Source organism: Microtus ochrogaster, chromosome 24, assembly GCF_000317375.1.
Source record: "Microtus ochrogaster isolate Prairie Vole_2 chromosome 24, MicOch1.0, whole genome shotgun sequence".
Taxonomy (NCBI): Eukaryota; Metazoa; Chordata; class Mammalia; order Rodentia; family Cricetidae; genus Microtus; species Microtus ochrogaster.
In genome coordinates this window covers 31,107,579-31,128,312 of record NC_022024.1, presented here as the reverse complement: position 1 = coordinate 31,128,312, position 20,734 = coordinate 31,107,579, and the positions used below count along the sequence as shown (strand labels likewise).

At 41.1% G+C, this 20,734-nt stretch overlaps 1 protein-coding gene across 12 annotated transcripts in view; it reads left to right on the top strand.

Annotated features, from left to right (window-relative positions):
• The window catches only part of Anks1b (ankyrin repeat and sterile alpha motif domain containing 1B), a 760,073-nt gene that overhangs the window by 442,278 nt on the left and 297,061 nt on the right, over positions 1–20,734 (top strand). For all 12 annotated transcript variants that reach the window (XM_013350332.2, XM_013350331.2, XM_026784589.1 and 9 more), the window contains one exon: positions 17,522–17,620. In XM_013350332.2, coding sequence (XP_013205786.2) covers positions 17,522–17,620 — 99 coding nt within the window. The remainder of the gene's footprint in view (positions 1–17,521; positions 17,621–20,734) is intronic.

Here is a 20,734-nt window from a genome sequence, read left to right as displayed (position 1 = left end):
GGTCAAGACAGTAATCAAGGACCATAAACTCCAAGTGTGAGACCCTGTGTGCCTGGAACCCTGCGAAGTACCCAGTTGACTGACTCACCCATGGCCACAAAGCAAAGTAAATGGCAGAGCTAGGAATAAACCTGATTTTTCTTCCCCACTACACATGCCACCTCTTTCAGAAGAGGCTATTTCTGGCAAAAAAAAACAACACGAAACTAGAAGATTTACAGTGCTGTGTTCTTAAAAAAAAAAAAGTACTTCCTGTGGGCACCCTTTATTTATAGCAATTTTACTTCATGTTGAATAAAGGCACTTCATACTGATTATGTCACCACGTCTCCGAAAGGAAGGAGAGTTGTTATTCCCATTCTACAGACGGGGAAAACCTTCACTCACCCAGACTCTCACTGCTAATAAGAAGGATAACTGTGCTTGAGACTGTGAATCCCACCTCTTTATCCTTTGTCTTACGAATCCACAGGCCCTAGGATGGCATTATGGGGGAGAGTGGAGATCACCAAGCTGGTAGGGGAAGCCCGCACCCTCAGACGCCAGGGGAACAATACCGTGTGACTAACACCTGTCCACAGGGTGGCAGAGTGGGGGAGACCCTGTTTCCGACACCCGCTTCCCTCCAACCTTGGCAGCCACAGGAGCTCTGCCGCTTCTTGGCTGATGTCCCCGGAGTTGTTGCTTATCTCTGTGATTCCGAAGTCCCTAGAATGGGGGCGGGGCAACACCTGTTTTATAGACTTGTTCTGATGATGGCAGCGCCGTTGACTCTTGGGGATTAGCGGTTGTTATCATATAATCATCCCCATTTGCAGTCAGCAATTACTAACAGAGCCCGAGTCCCCTTTCTCTCTCAGACTCAACAGTTATTTGAAGAACGTGGCTCTCCTGCCCCGAACAAGAAGAAACATCTTTTCTTTAAAGTGGGGAGTTGTATGAGGACTCACACACTGGGATCTCCAGATGTGTTTGGAAGGAACATCTGGTTCAACTGGTTCTCAGTATGTGTGCAGTTGAGAAAAATGTGAGGCCTAAGGCCTCAGGGAGTTGAGTGATCTTTCCCGTGTTTATATAATTCATTTTTCAAATAAGCCAGGACTCTTAATTTGGTGCCCATTCCTGAGGAATATTGCTTCTGTTAGATAAAACAAAACCCCATTACTGCCGTTGCTTTGAAATACTGATTTTCCATAATGTGGAATGATTAACATAGCCTCTGTACTTTGGCTTTGATAATTATTCCTGATGATCATCATCACTGTTCTGTGAAAAGTGATCTAAATTCATTTGCCCTCCCATACACGTACATCGAAGGATATACTGGTATTATTTTCACAGTATGTTCTCTTTCTCCTGCCGGATAGGAAATATTTCTGAGCCATATGGGATCCTAATTCTCTGAATACTTTTAGATTATCAGATGTCTCCACTGACAGTCCTGGATAGAAATCAAATCATGAGAATTTGCAAAGCTGGAAAAAAAAATTTTAAGAACATTTTGGTGTTCTGGTGTCCTGGCAATTGCATCTTTATCTTTCCTTCAATTAGTGGAGAAAAAAAAAACACACACACACACATCAGGCATCCGGTGTATTGGAGTTTGCTGCTGGGACTTTTCAGTGCTTTGACTGAACCCTTATGTCCCCCATTGAGCCTTAGACTGCATTCTCCTATGAGCCTGTACTTCCCGTCCCTGCTTGCATGACACTCAATGAAGTATTAGTTTTGGTTGGCTCTCAGCAAACAAGAACTGAGGAGAGGCAAAGGTGTCGAATCATGTCCCTGTCTCCCAAGAAGCTTGCCAACTGGTACTGGAAACGAGAGATCTGATACCTAGGAGAAAGCGAGCAAGAATTCTAAGGCTGTTTACCACTTTTTCAACCTAACCGTGATGTATCCATTTCTAAATAATAGACATTTGAAGTTGATTTCCTGACAGTTTAGATACCACTGGAATGTGTTAGGACTTTTCCTTTAGCCTCAAGTCTGTTTGGTGTTGGCCAAGTACTCTTGTCCATGGAGCCTGCCCTAGAGTGTGGTTGATATGCCCAGCTACTCTCCATGGGAGAAAAATGAGTCTTTCCCAGCAGGTACCACAATTGCAAACTGCTTCTTTGGTTCTTTATTTTGTTTTTGTCTTCAGAGAGAGAGAGAGAGAGAGAGAGAGAGAGAGAGAACATGAAGTTGGGTGTGGAGAGGGATGAGGTGGAGCTGGGAGGAGTTGGGAGAGGAGAAAGAATATGGTCAAAATATAGTGTAGGTAAAAAAAAAAGTCGAAGAGAAGAATCAAATTAAAAATCGAAAATTAAGCAAGGGAACCTGTAATAATGTTTATTATGGGAATGGACTTCTTTCTTTTTCTTTCTCTATCAAGGCTGAGTGATATGAGGATAGGGAGGTTTTTAAGGTAAAACAAACAAACAAGTAAATGAATAAGTAATACGAGTGTCCTGCATGTTCTAGATGTGTGGTAAGGGTGGACGTGCCTTGAATGGACCTTCCTCTTGTGTTCAACCTCCAGTCCAAAGGTGTGATTAACCAGTCCGCAGACAGATCTAAGGGCTTCTCTTGTCTATGGCATTGCTTGATTTTTGTGCTAACTGCTCAATCAGATGGTTCAACTTTTCTTGCTCTGCTGGGATTTATCTCCTCACACATCGGTCAAGACTCTGGGGTGAGCATTTCCCCATCACCACCTCTTAAAAGTGAGATGAGTCAAGACGAAGTTTTCATGAAGAAAAATATTTTTTATCCGAAAGACATCTCAGGGGAAAAAAATATCTTAAATACCAAACCCAAAAATAAGTATAGGGAAAAGTCAGGAATATTCCAGCAGCCAACTGTTTCAAAAGCATGATCACCATTTACTGTTCACTGAAGGTGTGCTAGACCACAAAAGATCTGAGCATGCCCTTCGGCATCTCAAGAGCTCAGGGCACAGCCACACCACGCAATGCTCTTAGCGTTTCAGCCCAGTATGTGTAATGTGCTAATATCTCGAGTGGGGTTTTGAGTCTGTCGTTCATGTGTTGTATTGACAGAACACCAGGCTTATGTGAAATTATGCTTCACACTGAGTTCTGACTTTTCACAACCTTGGGTACCTGATGCTGCAGTTGCCAGCTCAAAGGTGCTCACAGAGACAAGAAAGTGCCAACCTTCTGAACACGTGGCCACATCATATCCAGCCATTGTTGACCGAAACTGAAATTGAGAGGTGAAACATCCTTCAATAGTCTCTTTATGAGTCTCTTCAGGTCAAAATAAGTTGAAACAGTGCAATACATGTAATAATATATACATATATGCAATGTATGTAATAATATATACATATATACAATATATGTAATAATATATGTGTAATGTATGTAATAATGTATAATGTGTATTATTAAATATATGTGATGATATATTTTACAATTATATAATGTATTATTAAATATATGTAATAATATAGGGAAAAGTCGGAAATATTCCACCATTTAATATATTATATATGTTATTACATATATTGCAATATATACACACAAACACTCTTTCTCACACATACACACTTGATTCTGATAACTTTCTTTTTCTAACCTCCTTTCTTTGTCACACTTGGGTTCATCAATCCCAGTCTGTATACAATAAAATATGACAAACGGTAAATACCCATTACCTCTGTCTTGACTTCTGTTACACGGCGTGTGACCCGTTCCTATCATTATTTTCACTGACATATAAAACTGGCCAGAGATGCTCAAATGTGGAAAATGGGAGAAAGCTTGTGTATTCAGGAATCCTTACTTCTCCCAAAGCCCAGGCTCCTCTGCTTCCAGACGTCCAGTGGAACCATCCATAACTGGAAGTCAGAAGATCGTGGGCTCCCCTCTGTTGTCTCTCCATAAAGTATGCCTCTGTATGAGCAAAGTCCACAGGACTTTCTAATGGGCACAGAAACTGGCAAATGATTTGTTTTTCCTTTACACTGGGCATGCAGATGCATTTCTGGAAGTTTCTCCGCGGGCAGATCTGTCATGTGTACAAACACAGCTCCAAGGGGGCTCGGACGTTGAGCAGAGTCAGACTTTGAAGCAGCAAGTAACAAATGAAAAGGGACTCAGCCTAAGAGCAGAGTGCGTCACAGCCTAGGAATCAGACCTCCAGGGCCGTGGAGCATGAATGTCTCCAGCCTGGGTACTGCTAAAGCTTTCTCTATAGTTTATCGACTTAGAATCTTTATCAAGTACTGTTCCGGTTTATTTTTTTTTTAGAATCTTGAACACATACGCAATGTGTTTTGACCAAATTCTCTCCCTAGTTCCTCCCCACCTCCTCTCACTATGTTCCTCCCACCCAGTCTCCCTCCAAACATCATGCAGTTCTTTATTGCGATCACTGGCCCTAGTTGAAGCTGGTACCATGTACATGACATGGGGCTACCCACTAAAGCATGGGCAACCTACCCAGGACTGAATCCCGGAAGCAAACTGACTCTCCTCCCTCCAGCAGCCATCAACTGCCAATGGCTCTTCAACTAGGGCGGGGTCTTATGATCCCTTCCCCCATCCACATTATCATTTTGCTCGGCTTGATCTCATGCACATCCTATGCAGGCATTCATTGCCACTACGAGCTCACACGTGCAACAGGCCCGTCCTGTCCAGATAACGCTGTTTATCATCCTCCTCCATAACCTCTGGCTCTCCCAATCTTTCTGCCTCCTCTTTCAGGACGATCCCTGAGCCTTGGGCTGGGGGTATGTGTGATATAGATGTCCCATTTAGAGCTAAGCCCTTCACGGTCCCTTCTCTGCAGGCTGACCAGATGTGAGCCTCTGTATTGAGCTCTATCCACTTCCCAAAAGAAGCTTTCTCTGATGAAGGCAGAGAGTGGCATTAACCTATAGGTACAAAGCTGAGTATACAGAGAACAGAGCCGTGTGATACTAGATCCATTTAGCAACATGATAATAATAGATTCTCTGCCCAGGGCCTGTGACCCACTGTGATGTACCTATGACCTACTTTACCATCTGGCTCTTCTCATTGGTTCCAGGGAAAGTTTATATTTACTTTGAAAGTTTGACTCCCCGGAGAAATCAATCCACATTGTTCTCTGAAAGGTCAGATTTCACCTCCTTCAGATAGTTGATGTTTGTAAGGCTGTGTTTCCGTTTGGGTTGTGGAGTTCAATATGTCACCAAAGTCCTTCATTTATACATTACACCGTAACCAGGTGAGCTGATTCCAACTTAGTTGATAGCCTTCAACTCGTCCTCTTGTGGTTGGAATAAAGTGAAAGTTATTGGGTTCTGCAAGTCCCTGGATTACTCACGCCTTTCCTTGGTTTCTACTCCAAAGTTTCATGTTCAGCCAGGAAATGCCGCTTCTGTCTGTCCCTACATCTTTGGCTCTGTTCCCACCTCTGTGCCTTTGTACCTGTTGTGACTTCAGCCAGTAATGTCCCTTCCAGTAGCTCTTCTCGTGCCTCTCTTGAGTCCTTCTCATCGTTTAAATTCCTCCGAAACCTTTCCTGCCCAGTCTTCCCAGCACACGGGTCTTCTGGGTTTAGTTTTGTTTAATCCCAGCACTCCATTAAGTTCTTTAGAGCAGCTTGAGCTTCTGTGTGAGCACGCACACATGATCAGCTTCTTTGTGCATTGTGTTTTTTTTTAATTCTTCAAAAAAGTTAATGGTAGCAATTTTAGAAGTTATTGTGTGCAATTAAAAAAAAGCAAAATGATTAATGGCACATAGTAAATATAAGACCACTATATCATAATTCATGTGGTTTAATTCAATTATTTTCCTGTTTTATCCACTGGACTTTAACTTCTGTCAGAAGATCTTGCCTGAGACAGAGGAAGGGCTCAAAAACCGAGTTGAACAAATTTATGTTTATGATGACTACAGGAATGATCTGGACTGGGTTCTGTTGGCTCATTCCCGTCTTTCTGTGACTTTGTGTCTAAAGCCACCCAGTGAAGCAGGTGAAAGCATGGTGCCACCTTAAATGTCAGCGAATGTATTCTTCCCGGCAACCTTATTTCGCTCAATACTGCCTTTACATTTCAGAACAAATACTTCCTCTCCTTTCCTCTTCCCTCCCTCTCTTATCCTTCTTACTCCTTTCTTCTTGAGTTTCTTTAACTAAAATGTATCTGAACATACTTCTCAGTGTCAGGAAACCCAGTCCCCTTTGAACCTAGACATGTCTGTTCCTTGTAGATGGTTATTTCTGTGGATTATGATTAAGTTGCTGTTTTGACTAGATTCTCAAGACTTTGTCTGCCTTCGTGGTCTCACTTTCTTCAGCTTAGATCACCTTTCTCAGAGTCCCCAACTCACTCCCTTTCCCCTGCATCCTTACCGTAGTAGCAAGGGACACAAAAACCATCCACTTGTTCCCAGACACCCTCCACCTTAATTCATTCCTAGACATCCTCCTTCTTCATTCTGGCTTTAAAAGATCTAAAGGAGTTTCCAAGCATGCCTCTGATCTGAGACCTTCTCCTCAGTTGACTGACCAGTTAGACATCCATCTGACAAGGATCTGCAAGGAGAGCTGGATCACACCAACCTGCCACCAAACTGATGCTTCCCTCCTCCCTGTGTGGACCCAGGTCAGATTGGGACAAGTTGTGTGGTGCTCTAGCCACAGCCCTCAGTTACATTTACTAAGAGACTTGGGTGTGGATTTAATAATCTGAAAGGAAAACTAACCACTTGACCTTTCAGATGGTATATAATTTATTAGAAATAAAAATGTTTTAGAGAATATCCATGGTCCTGGAAATCGAATCTGGGCATTAACTGGAGAAAACACCCGTTCCTACTTGATTCTCTCTCTGGAGCAGATGGAGCACTATCTTGAAGTCCAATAGAATAAAACACTGATCTCGGATTCCTCAGATGCTGAGTATGTAAACTTGAAATGATTTCACATTCCCAAGACTAAAATGATTCATCTCTAAAATGAGAACAATGCCACCTAACTTTTTTTATAAGATTTTTTTATAATATTTACAAATCAAGTGGGCAGTGTACTGGAGACCATGGACACGTAATCATTGGCATTTAGTATTCCCTCACACCCCCAGCCAGAGGCGTGTGTAAGAGGAGCCCACTGGAAATATCAAGGAATCGTGTTCCCCCTCGAGCAAGAGCAGAGTGTCCATGCTAAGCCAGGTGCTGCTCTGTTTTCTCTCAAGAGGCTTTAGGAAATGAATGTTCCACATATTAAACAGAAGAACAAAACTCAGCATTGCCAAAATCATGTACAGCCTACTCAAGGGGAAAAAAAAACTAACTTCACAGCTTGTGATTGGGAAAGGACACGGGGCAGCTGCGAACTGTTTTCCTTTCGTCTCTGCTCTTGGCTTGTTCTTCTAATGACTCGCCTTTAACAATCAGCCCGCTTTGCAATGAGAGCAGAAAAAGTAGAACCAAGGTGTCCCCTCCAACCCCAACGGTACCCCACAGTCAGACTTAACCGCTGGCAAAGACCATGAAAAGAATCTAATAGCCAGCTGCTCCTCTGGGAATGGTGGGAAACCAGCTAGACACCATGCTGCAACAGAAAAGTTAAAGTGTCATGCTTAGTTAGGGAACACTTAAACTAGAAAAGCCCACGGGTCCCTGGAAGCCCTGATTCCATGATTCAGTGAACAGAAAGGACCTGAGCAAGGGGTGGGATGGGTCAGGCAGTTTTCTAAATGATCTTCTACAGAGAGACAATCATTGATGCTTAAATGCCACAAAACCAGACATAAAACACACTGGGGCACCTGCTGTTATGTAATTTCATATGCTTTTAAAATAGAAAAATTCAAATGACTTAAGCCAAACCATTTTTTATTTATTTGTTTGTTTGTTTGTTTTGTTAAACTGAATCTCCCCTGGCCTGCATTAGCCACGCTGGAGGTGCTCTGAGGTCATGAAGGAGAGGGACTCGGTGCCTGTTACCCTCAGAGGGCGACTCTCTGTGGTCATTTGTGAAAAATAGTCCTCAGCTCCAAGTTAAATGGAGTTGCAGGAAGAATGAAATACAGTCACATACAAAAGGCACTTTGAATGGTGCCTCCCTAGCATGTAGAAAGAATTCAGTACAGAGTGTTGTTTGCCTCAGCTGCCACTGTGTAAATGCTGAAGGAATTTAGAACACATTCAGTAAATAGATAGATGATAGATATATAGATAGGTAGGTGGGTAGGTAGATGATAGGTAGGTAGGTAGGTAGGTAGGTAGGTAGGTAGGTAGGTAGGTGGGTGGGTGGATAGATGGATGGATAGATAGATTAGATAGATAGATAGATAGATAGATAGATAGATAGATAGATAGATAGATAGATAGATAGATAGGTAGGTAGGTAGGTAGGTGGGTGGGTAGGTAGATGATAGGTAGGTAGGTGGGTGGATGGATAGATAGATAGATAGATAGATAGATAGATAGATAGATAGATAGATAGATAGATAGATAAGCATCTTTGAAGCTATCTTTGGAAGTGTTGCCAGATTTACATCATCTTCAAAGAGGTAGAGGACTGTTAAATACATTAAATGGCCCTTTCCTGCAGGTGAGTCTGCACCAGGATGGAAATGGGTGTGGAGGACACTGCCAGTGCAGTTTGTCTGTCCTGTCTGTCTGTCTGTGTCTATGTATGTACCTGGGGGACAGTATGAACACTCCAGTAAATTTTGTCCACATCAACTTTTCTTCTTACCTCAAGAAGCTGTGAACCCGCCTCCTTCAAGACTAGATTCTCTCTCTGGTAACTATTAGAATTTTGGCCAAAGAAGTATATGAATCACTATACAAATGCCTTTGCAGCACTTTATAGATACATGTAATGCTAATATCTATTTAAACACGTATCTCAAACTAATCGTAGATACAACTGATAGTTTGGCCAAATCCTACTCAACACTCAAATAAGTAAATATCTTTCTACTCAAATTTCTTCTCCTTTTCCAGTGCTTGAGAATAGATACTTCAAAAGGGAAAGAGGCCTCAAAAATAGGAGTTTAAAAAATGGTAACAGAAAAGGGGGCAACTAGAGAGATGGTTCTGTGGTTCATAGCACTTGCTAGTCCTGCAGAGGACCTGGATCAGTTTTCCGGAACCCACATGCTAACTCCAATTCTCTCCTGGCCTCCTCAAGCACTGCACCGAGTATACATGGTACACTCCTATACACTAAATAAAAATAAATAAATCTTTAAAAAATGGTGACAACAATTTCATTGTGACCAAATTAGCTGTCAAATATCAACTTAAAAAATAAATCTAAGATTAATTTATTTTATTAGAATATATAACCTGAATGTAGGAATGTCTCTAACTTATTGAATAGTGGTTTATATCTAAGCAAGAAACAAAGAGATGGACCCAGAAATATTCACTGTGATGCTGAATTGATAATAGACATGTGGGAAGAGTTATGATTACATTTTGTCTATATATGTTTATTTTCTACTAATACTGTATTGTTGGTGGAAGCTGTGTTCATTCACAGATGTCCAGACCACGAAATAATCACTCAGAAACTATTTTATTTGTAATACTGTTTGACCAGTGGCTTACGCATATTTCTAGCTAGCTCTTATATCTTTATTAACCTATTTCTGTTAACCTCTATATCACCAAGAGGTCGTAGCCTACCAGCAAAGTTTTGGCAGGCTCCAGTGCAGGCATGTGTCCCTGGTGGCAGCTACAAGGCTTCTTTCTGACTCTACCTCCTCTCTCTCTTTCTCTATCTTCTCCAGCCTGGTTACACTCTGTTAAGCCATTGGCCAAAAGCAGCCTCTGTATTCATTAACCAATAAAAGCAACACATAGACAGAAGAACTTCCCACACCATTTCCCCTTTTCTGTTTAAATAAAAAGGAAGGTTTTAACTTCAACATAGTAAAATTACATTTAACAAAAGAGGTAGCAAGCAAGAATTACAGTTATAATATTTATATCTACTTTGTCTTTTATCATTACTAAGGAAAACTATAACTATCTATTCTTCAATTCTATTAAAAACTTCAGAAGGATATAATATTACCTAAGTAAACAGGAAGTGCATTGTAAGCAACTTATAAAACTCTAGAATTGACAGAGACATCTCACTGCCTGGACGGTCACCCAAAGTTCTTCTATAACACTGGGCATCCATCTTCAGCCCAAAGGCCCATAGTATCCAGAAAACTTTCCCATGAAGCAGGATTTTTCAAAGACAGTTCTACATATATTGGCAGTTTATCAGTCACTTTCTTCTGTATCCTGCAGAATGTCTGGCAGACACTTCTATGAAGCAGGAACCCCAAAGGACTGTCTCACCTTCTTTAGGCAGCTTCAGCAGTCATTTTTCTGTGGGTCCTGCATGTCCAGTTCATACAGCATAACGTTAAGCAGTCCAGGCAAGAGCAGTTTCTTGTCCAAATGGCTAACCAACTCCATGAGGAGCCCATCATCCTCTTGAAGTAGATTGGTGTTGCCAGGAGCAGAGGAGTTTCATTGTCATGAAAAGTCCTAAGTTCTTAAAACATTTTAAATGTCATATTCTGTAGTCTTTGAAAGATTTGAAGAATACCTATCTAATTGAAATATATCTCAACCTAACATGATTACAATCTTGACTCTTATAAATGACTTTCTATTAACCTATGTTTCTTAATTATACATTACATTTTTAATGAGCTGCACAAACACAATACTTAATCAAGAGCAGAAATACATATACAACAAATTGACCTAAAATTTGTATCAATAAGCCAAGATCCATACCAATACAAATCCTTATAGCATATCCCCCTTTAAATGTAAACAAACATTTATAAACAATATTTGAGAATTTAGGCATAGTTCTCTCCAAACTGCTTCCTGCTTTTGGTTGGTGAAGTAATTTGGGGGGGGGGCAGGGTGTTCATGGTGAATTTTCATGGGATCTGGCTATGGAACATTTAAATGGGGTCTATGAGCAGAGTGCTACAACTTTCTTAATAGCAACATAGACCCACTGTGTGCCTAAAACTGGGGCAATGTACATGGCTCTCAGAGGCAGCAAACATGTCTCCTCCATGTTGGACTGGGAAGAGCAAGCAGGCAGGGTTGTGTTGGCCCTACCACACCCTTTTAGCATTAAAAAGAAGGGGGCCCTTCTGGTCAGAAAATAATTACAGCTACACAATAAAAACAGATTCAGATGAAAAGGACCTCTCAATGGGTCACAGTGTGTTTAACAAATGTACATAGGCTTGGGAGAGAGAAGAAAATGAGTAAAGAGACAGTAAATGTAATATAAAATAGTACAGACAGTCATAGATTAAAGGAGTAAAGATAATAAAATAAATATTAAACTTGTAGAAACAGTAATAGAGTAAGAAAAATAAGCCACGTAAAGATGGAATATACACAGAGAGACTGGATTATGTATATTATTTTGTTTTCTTTGAATTTTTGGCTGTGAAGGAGCTAAGTACAGAGAGACATTTCGTTGTATGGGCTGCTAAGTTAAACCAACATATATTTTAAAGGTATCTTGACTTTAGAATTTGGGTCTAAGGATTTATTGCTTTGGAAAAGAAGTTCTTCTTTTGTTTCCACAGAGAATGAGAACCTGTGGAATTCTTCCAGACTAATGTAGTTTGATGGATCACTGTATTTTCTACTTTATCTTGTGGCTTACAGATAATGTCTGCATGAAATTGTATTGTAGATATTATCTTTAATGTATGATAATCTGGAAAATAAAATCCTAATTGCAGCTTCAACAAAAGTCCATGTGACTTTAAATTCCAGAAAATTGTTCATAAACTAAAAGTATCAAGCATGTGTAGGAAATGCTGTTGCAATCAAGAGACTATGTGATGGAGGGCTAAGACAGAGAGGCTACAAAAGGACTACAAGATCCTCTTTGGATGCCGATCCATCGTATGAGATGGGGAATTAAGCGTGGAGCATATGGGCTGCAAGATGCTGCAGCAGGTGAAAGCCCTCGTTGCACAAGTCTGGCAGCCTGAGCATCATCTCCAGAACAACAGTGGAAGAACACCGTCCCCATATGTGTGTCATGACACACGTGAGCCCACATTCAGACTTATACAACACACACACCCCCACATACACAAAGCTTGATCATCATCATCATTATCATCATCATAATAATAAATGGAATTGGAGCACACTCAGCAGCTATTATATGACCATTTGTACTAACTGTACATCTGAATGATGAGCTAAATGTAGCTTTATTCTTGTGCTTCATAGAAAAATTATAAACCTGTTACTTATTGCAATAACTAGTATCTTCATCATTCAGAAAAGATGTGCATTGCATTTCCTTATAAACTGACACCAAATTGACCCAAAGCTTGAGTGTAAGAAGCTAAGATGTGCGTTTTATTCTAAGAAAATTATGTACCGCTTTATTCTGTAGAAAATATTATACAAAGAATGAAATATTATTTTCCATGTGCACATTTGTGAGAGCTTGAGGTCGTTTCACTATGTATGCACCCTGTTTCAAGTATCCTGTTTAAAGATAAGGTCACACGAATTCCAAGAACAATCTAATTGAGCTCAGTATAAAGCAAAAACAATTCTCCCCCCAATAATATCTCTTGATGCCTTCAGTTTGGACCTGAATGAAGATAAAGGGCAAAACCGTTTTCCAGCTCAAGCACGTATTAGGGACAGAGCAGCTTCCCAAGATCTCAGGCATGCTTCCCTAGCAATTGATTTAATATGGGGTATGAAGTCAGAGATTGTAAATGAATTCAATATTGTATGAAAGTTATGAAGCCGCATGAACTCCTCAAGCTGTTCTGAGAGCCGGAGCCACCGGTATGGGCATTTCTGAGATACGATTTCAATAAAAACAGCTGTTTTGTCTCTAACTGGCCATTAAGTAGGAAACGCAACGTCCTATTTCTATTTGGTCATCTCAGTGGTCTATCCAGACTGAAAACTTGCCGTACACAGCCATCTCCCCACGGTCAGAGAAACTTCAGCTTCAGCTATTAGCGCATAAGATATTAGGTGATTTCTCTTCATTCTGTGATTTAAGAATGTAATAAAGGGCCCCCCAGATCTGTCAGTTCTTGTCAGTAAAAGAGCAGCAGCTGGAAAAAAACAGCACCTCGGGCCTCTGATCATGCTAGTAAGCAGTTTAGTCAGTGGCTAACAAAACCGCTCTCTCTGTGGCTAGTCCTCCGCAAACACCTGTGCAGTGTGCCCTGCAGGGTGCTAAGCAATAACTTTTCAACTGTGTCCATCCTCCCATGGCATGGATTTCTAATGCCATAATAAATAAATGCCGCCGAAAGCGTAGTGAGTTCATAATTCATTTTGAACACTAAAATATTAGGAGAGAATTTGCTAGAGATGCTACATTTAATATCCACGAACTATGACCAAACGGTGCATAAATAATTGCATCCCAGGAATGATGAGCATGTTTTATTCTTGGCCTCCATTTGTTCCATCTATGTGATTTGACTAAGGCTTCACCATCTATCAGTGCAGAGAAACACTGACTCATAGAACCCACCACAGTGACAGACAGACTGGAAATCAGTATTATCCAATACCTTGACCACCAGCCTATGAGCTGGCAAGTACTTGGATTCAGGACTGGATCTCGGCAACTGGAAGTGGGGGTCAGTCTTTGGCAGAGACGTCTATGGAGCTCTTGGAGGATGGGAGCTTACTATGGAGGTCAGATGAACAAATGGGCCAAGTAGAGAGTGATATAATGGGAAGGGGAGGAGGTGGAACACATGGGGTAGGTGGTAAAGCAGAGGACCACCATGGAGCGGTGCTCCCCAAACCAGTGATCGAGCAACAGGGTGAAGGGCTGAGGACTGTCGTTGGCTTTTGTTAGGGGCAAGCGGTGTGTGAAGCTGAAACCCTCTGCATCTACAAAAGCAGGCAACAGAGCGAGAGTAGATGCTAGCTCCTAAGGCGTGAATCTGAATGTCTATGGTCTTGATAGTGTAACTGTCACCCAAATGCCAAAGGAAATCATAAGAATTGTAAAATCATATTTTTCTCTGGAAAGCCATAAGAATCCATAATGCTACAGAGAAGGTATTCTATTATTTCCTTTAATAAGAAATGTTATAAATTTATATTGCTCAGATTGCTTTGTCCAAAAAAAGCCATATTCACAAATTTCTCTGAAATAGTTTCTTAGAGCTAACTTTAAGTTACAAATTCCAAAAAGCAAAAATTTCATTGCAAAATATACACTCTATATTTATATATAATCATACTAATCAAAAGTTAAACATAGCCAAAATAATAGCATTTTAACTGAATGCATATTGAGTAGCCTGCTTCATTTCACAGGTAAGACAAAGAAGCCTTAAAAATATGAGATTTAACATAGTTTTCCCAACCATGGCCCAAACCTAGGTCCAAGCCATCTTACATTTTAAGCAAAAGACAGGCTAAAGAGATATACCAGCATATTTGGGGTTATGTTTTGTATTAGAGAAACAGGAAAAATAGAACATTCACTTTTTATTGCCTTTCTCATGACACAAAATAATTATATATATTTGCCACATACAGTGTGGTGTTTTTTGAATACATCATATAGTGAACAAATAAGAATAATTAGCAAAATGAAAAATGCTAATAGCACGCCTCATTAGGGACAATGAATTGAATCCCTTTATATCTCCAAATTCAGAAGGCACATCTTTATATTTTGTATTATACTTCCCCTCATTTTTTTTTCAAAAGTGCTTTGTTAGTATCCTGTATGCTAGAAAATCTGAACCAAACAGACAAGGTTTTTGTGCATTTAGTGCGCATTTAAAAAATGTCAGACTTTTGCACAGTAAACCTCCCTTATTACAAATAGAAAAGACAGTGTGCGGACGGTGTAAAGAAAAGGCGGTGATCTTCCAGGACTTAGCTGTTGAATCCATCAATGTATTCAAATACTGCTGTCAAATTTTTAGGATTAGCTGTAGACAATCGGTCCTACAAACCATCAAATCTTGACGATATGTTTGCTGATATACAAAACAAAAAACAAAAAAACAAAAACAGGCCCCATATTTCGCGTGAGTTGACCGCACGAACTGTTAATTCAGTACATGGGGAACCTGACAGTGGTCTAGCCCACAAATGGCCAGTCTTGTGGTTGCTGTCGTAGGATCAGTAAGTGATTCGGGAAACCCTCGAAGATTAGAAGTCAGATCAGGCACCACGTAGTCCACTCAGGCTGCATGTGTCTGTTTCTGGAAGTAATAACGATTTCTCAAAATGAAGTCGTTTATATTTTTAGCTCGACGGTGTGGGGTGAGTGATTTCTTGAGAGCCGGGCTCCCTGGGGCACTGTGCCAAGTCCACCTCTATTTGTTTTTCATTGGGCTTTTCATTACCATGCTGGTAGATACCGGGATCATTCCGCCTCCTCCGAGACGGCTGGCGTAGCTGAAGCAGAGGCACGACGCTCTGAGTAGGTGGAGTACGTCCGTTCAGTGAATGCCTGTCTTAGATCTCTAACTGTGGTGCCAGTCTCGGGGCTTTAATCTCCTAACAACAGCCAATTGGCCATTTATAACGCGGTCTGATATTAAACTGCTTACATCCATCCATTCTGGCACTTAGAAGGAAGGGCATTAACCTCACGCTGTACCAATCTAGACCCCGCCCTCTCTCTTTTCTTATCTCAGAAAGGGCAGCTAGATCCATCTCCGGCCCCACTCCGCATTGCTCTTCCTCCCACAGGTTCAATCTCCAACTAAAACTGCTTGATGGGTTCAATGGTTTTCTGCTTTCCATAGCTGTTACCTAAATCCACGCCCCTGTCACGTGAAAACAATCCTCCCAATGGTTTTCAGGACCCCAGGACTGCCCTTTGTAGCCCTTTCTAGCTCACTTCCTTTGCTTTGAGCATCTGTTAATACCCGTTTTCCTCCATGACCAAGCATTCTGTCACTTCTTTCACAAGTATCTTGTGTTACACATGAATAGAATGGAGCTTGGTTTGTCCAGAAAAATTTAAAAAAAAAAACAGAAATACAGATTCTTGGACTTCCCATCCATTCCTCAAGTCTTTGATCTTTTATTCTCGTTTGAATGGAATGTAATTCCTGTGCTCGCTTGAGAACCCCACTGTGGTCGTGTGATACATGTGTATAATAGGTAATAGTCAAATATGCCGATTAACATCACATCTTCTTAAATCTTCTTATGTGTTGGAAAACATCGAATTCCTCTAATAATTTTGGAATTTATTAAACTGTTACATGAGATAGCTCTTCTACTGTGTGATGCAGCATTTCATGAATTCCTCCATCTAGCAATATCCCACTCCCACAGCCATTCCTCATGGTCTTACAACCTCTTTCCTGCTTTCCGGCTCCCAAAAGTGAGTGAGAACAAGTGGCTGCCTTATTCCAACTACAATGTGAAACTCTTCGATTTAAAGAATAGAGTTTAGGGACAAAATGAGCAATCTCTGGTTTTCTGTTTGAAATATTGGTCAGGGGCTTCAAATAATCAGTCGCGATCTGAGACTTTTAAGTGTAGACTAGCCCTTGGTGAATGCATGGCCCCCCGGCCTTTTCATCTTATAGGGAAGGAAACTGAGGCCCAGCCATAAAAGTCAAAATGATCTTTCTAAATTGACAGTTTCGTCTATAAATTCTTTTCTAAGCCTGCTTTCCAAGGACAGCCGAAATGTATACAAACTATCACTATGCCACACAATGTCTGTTTAGTCTAGCCTGGGCTTACTTTTCCATCCTTACATTTTTTTTTAATTTTTCTCTTCATTTTATCCCCCGTATACATGTCCGTTCGGTTGGGTCTTCTGTCTTCCTCTGGGTTATTGCCTGTGGTTTCCTCTTTGTCCTTGTTTTGGGTCCTAAGCATACTTCAGACATTTGATGCTATATCATCTTCTCCATAACTGTGCCCCCCAGTGCTCTCAGGGTTCCCAAGCAAGCATCACGTGGTCCCTATTTGCAGGATCCAAGTGGAAGGAATAACGGCAGTTGTTAACCGATATTTGCATCGCATTACATGGTTCCATCCCCATATTTTAAGAATCTGACATTCGATATTTTAAAACGAATTATTTCTACTTTTAACCTGTCATGGCACATGTCAATTTTTCCATCAGCCCTCCTCACAAAATCTATTTTCAGATAAGCTTTAAAAGATAGATTGGTTCATTCACATCCTTCTGTAAGTCACTGATAACCCTGAATGGCAACCCTTCCTGGAAGCACATGCACTTTTACAGAAACAGAGTGCGAAGTCGCAGGAATGACTCTTCAGTGCAGGAAATTTTAGCCATGAACAGTAAGTCATGAGAGCTGTGTGTGAGGGAAGGTCGGTTCCCACAGCCTTCAAATCAGCCTCACAGGTGACCACCTCCCTCACACTCCGAGGAGGAGGAGGAGGAGGATGCTATTCTTATTTATACAATTCGGAGTACTTGTTGTTTTTGCTTTATGTAAAGATACTATTTCACATGGTATAAATGCTGAATTCATCATGGAACATTTCTGGTTTGATTCCAGGGAAGCAATGTTATGGAAGATCAGGATTTGTTGGAAATTGGTATCCTTAATTCTGGACACAGACAGAGAATCCTACAGGCGATCCAGCTCCTTCCAAAGGTAAGGGATGGGGGCTGGAGAGATGGCTCAGTGGTTAAGAGCTTGCCTGCTCTTCCAAAGGTCCTGAGTTCAATTCCCAGCAACCACATGGTGGCTCACAACCATCTATAATGAGGTCTGGTGCCCTCTTCTGGCCTGCAGACATACACACAGACAGAACATTGTATACATAATAAATAAATAAATAAAAAACCAAAACAAAGGTAAGGGATGCTTTACCGGGATTACCTTTGAATGATTCCCAGTGACTTACAGTCAAATATGGAACAGTATTTACATGAGCATACAGTGTTTCTACATGCTACTGCAGCCTGTAAGAATGGTCTTAGTCCCCACTTTCATCAGACACAAAAGACTGACAGAAGCTTCACTTGGGTTTAAACTGACCTACAGGAATGTAATATTGGAAACACTGTGGAACAACAGAACGGATTCAGAATACCTCTGCTGTGTGAGTCCTAACTCACGTACCGTTACAGCAGAGGCCAAGGAAGATGCGATTCTTGTTGAGTGAATACAGTAATATCCTTCACAGAAAAGCTTCATGAATAGGAGAAGTTCTTACGTTAGCCATAAGTCTAACAGAATTAATATCTGGAATATATAAAGAACTAAAAAAAATCGAATGTCCCCAAGACCAAACAACCCAATCAATAGATAGGTTAATGAAATGGAGAGGTAGCTCTCAAGAGATGAATTAGAGATGCCAGCAAGTATGTTGAAAATGTCCAGCATCCTTAGTTGTTGTGCTGGATGGTTTTATGGCCACTTGTCACAGGCTAGTCATGTGAGAGGAGGGAACCTCAATTAGGAAAACCAATCCTAATTAAGACAGTCATCAAGGAAACTCATAGTCAGACTAGCTCAAGATTTCATCTCTTCCCTCTCTGGGTGGCTAGCATTAAGAAAATAAGCAACAACCAATGCTTGAGAAGATATAGGGAAAGAAAATATTTATGTACTGTTGGTAGGGATGTGAATTAGCCCTTTTATTGCTCCAAAGGTTCCTTCTAAAACTCCAAACAGAACTTTCGTCACCTAGGTAGACACAGATAGGTGTGTGTCCGGAGAGCTCTAAGTTAGTATACTACACAGAAACCCGTGTACTGCAGCTATGGGGTCAGCCTAGGTATCCGTTAACATGTGAATCGATTTTATTTATTTGTTTGTTTAGTTGGTTGGTTTTGGTTTTTTGAGACTGGGTTTCTCTGTGTAACAGTCAGGGCTATCAAGGAACTCGCTTTGTAGACCACGCTGGCCTCAAAGTCACAGAGATTCACCTGTCTCTACCTCCCAAGTGCTGGGATTAAAGACGTGTACCACCACCACCTGGTGTGAATCAATATTTTTAGTGTTTTTTTTTGTGTGTGTATATATATATATAATATGTGTGTATCTATACATATGATAGAGGTTCACAAAAAAAGAGTAAAATTGTGTCATTATCTAGAGTATATATACAGCTGAAATCGTCACATTAAGCCAAATAAGATATGGCATCTTTTCTTTCATTTTGGGGTCCTAGAATTCTTTATATCCACACATACACATGAGTGACATGAAAACAGAAAGAAGGGAAGAGAAGAGACTATCAGAGGAACAGTGGGAAGGGGGCTAAGCAGAGAGATGGGTATGGTCAAAATCCAGGATATACTTAAAGAATGTGTCTATATAAAAGCCAACACTATATGCAACGAATATACACTGATAAGAATATTGGGGCAGAAGAGCCTCATGCTCCACTAGACGTTTTATCTCTTGTAGAAATGTCAAGACGGAGCGTCTGGAGTCACTACAAGGGACTCTAATGATGCCTGATAACAGAAGGCGTCATATGCAGAGGTCCAAGTGTCCCATCCCATCGTGTATTTGCAGTTGATCAGTAGTTTTTCCAGTCTCCATGTGATCTGTCAACCGGGTATCATTTTTTACTGGAAGCTGTGTAACCTAGCAACGGAGTTGACCTTATGTTTCCAGAAAAGGTTTGAGAGGAGCTTGAAGGAAGTGGTAGGGTGTAAGTACCAGCCTTTCAAGGTAGTCGGATTTTAATTGGTGAGGGAAGGAAAAGGCACGTCAGGAGGCCAGAAGGAACCGTGTCATTACAGGTGTTACCTAGGCAATCACTTTCTGGAAGCATTTGGGAAATAATTAGGCATTTTAAAAGCCAGGGGGATCGGCACAACAGCGCAAATGTTCTTAATGCCTCGGAACTGTACGGTTAAAATATCTAAGTTGGTAAGTTTTACGTGTATTTACCACAATTTCCAAAATCATCGGAATAGAAGAAAATGCAAGGTGCTTAAAATAATTGAAAGGTGTGTGGCCCGTAGCCAGAGATAAAGCAGGAAGCGTGGATTTCTTTCATTTCTTCAGGGCTAAGGAATTTGAATGTGTTTTGTAGGCACTGGGGAATGCCTATGACTAGAATCCTCTATTCTGCTTAATTCTGGAGGCAATTTACCAGAGGAATTGAAGGAGAGAAAGTTGAAGCGGGGTCTGCCAGCTGGGAAAAGAGGAAGCGAGGCAAGATTGGAGCAGGTGAACTGGAACGGGGGCACCTACACCCATCGGCGTTTCCAGTGTCTTCTCCCTTTTTTTCTCTCGTCCTGTCTAGGGAGGGTAGAGTTTTTCCTCAGACAGAGAGTAATGAATATTAATCATAGTGTCTAAGGAAGTGATATAATGAAATTTGCCCACTGACGGCGATCTGAGTTTCTGCGGACAGAAAGTTAACAAATTAACAAATCAAGGAGAGCCAAGAGCTTAACCAAGGGGGAAAGAATGAACGTTTCTCTAGACTTATTTCTCCAGTTATTCCCATGGGCACGTTATTCACCTCACTACTTTCCCTCAGCAAATGTCCTACTTGCCTTCTGCAAGGGCTTCTATAAAGCCATGGCCAACACCCGGGGTAGTCTCAGATCCGGAACCAGCTCGGTGCTCCACAGATCAGCGAACCTCCCACTCCACAGTGCTACCATTATTTAAAGTTCGGTTCAGACGCCATCAGCTCGCTTCCTCTGAGAAACTTTGCCTAACCTGTGACCGCTTCTCACTACACCAGCAGTTAGAAATCTGATATCCACACCCACCCCCTTCAGTAAGCCTGCCAGC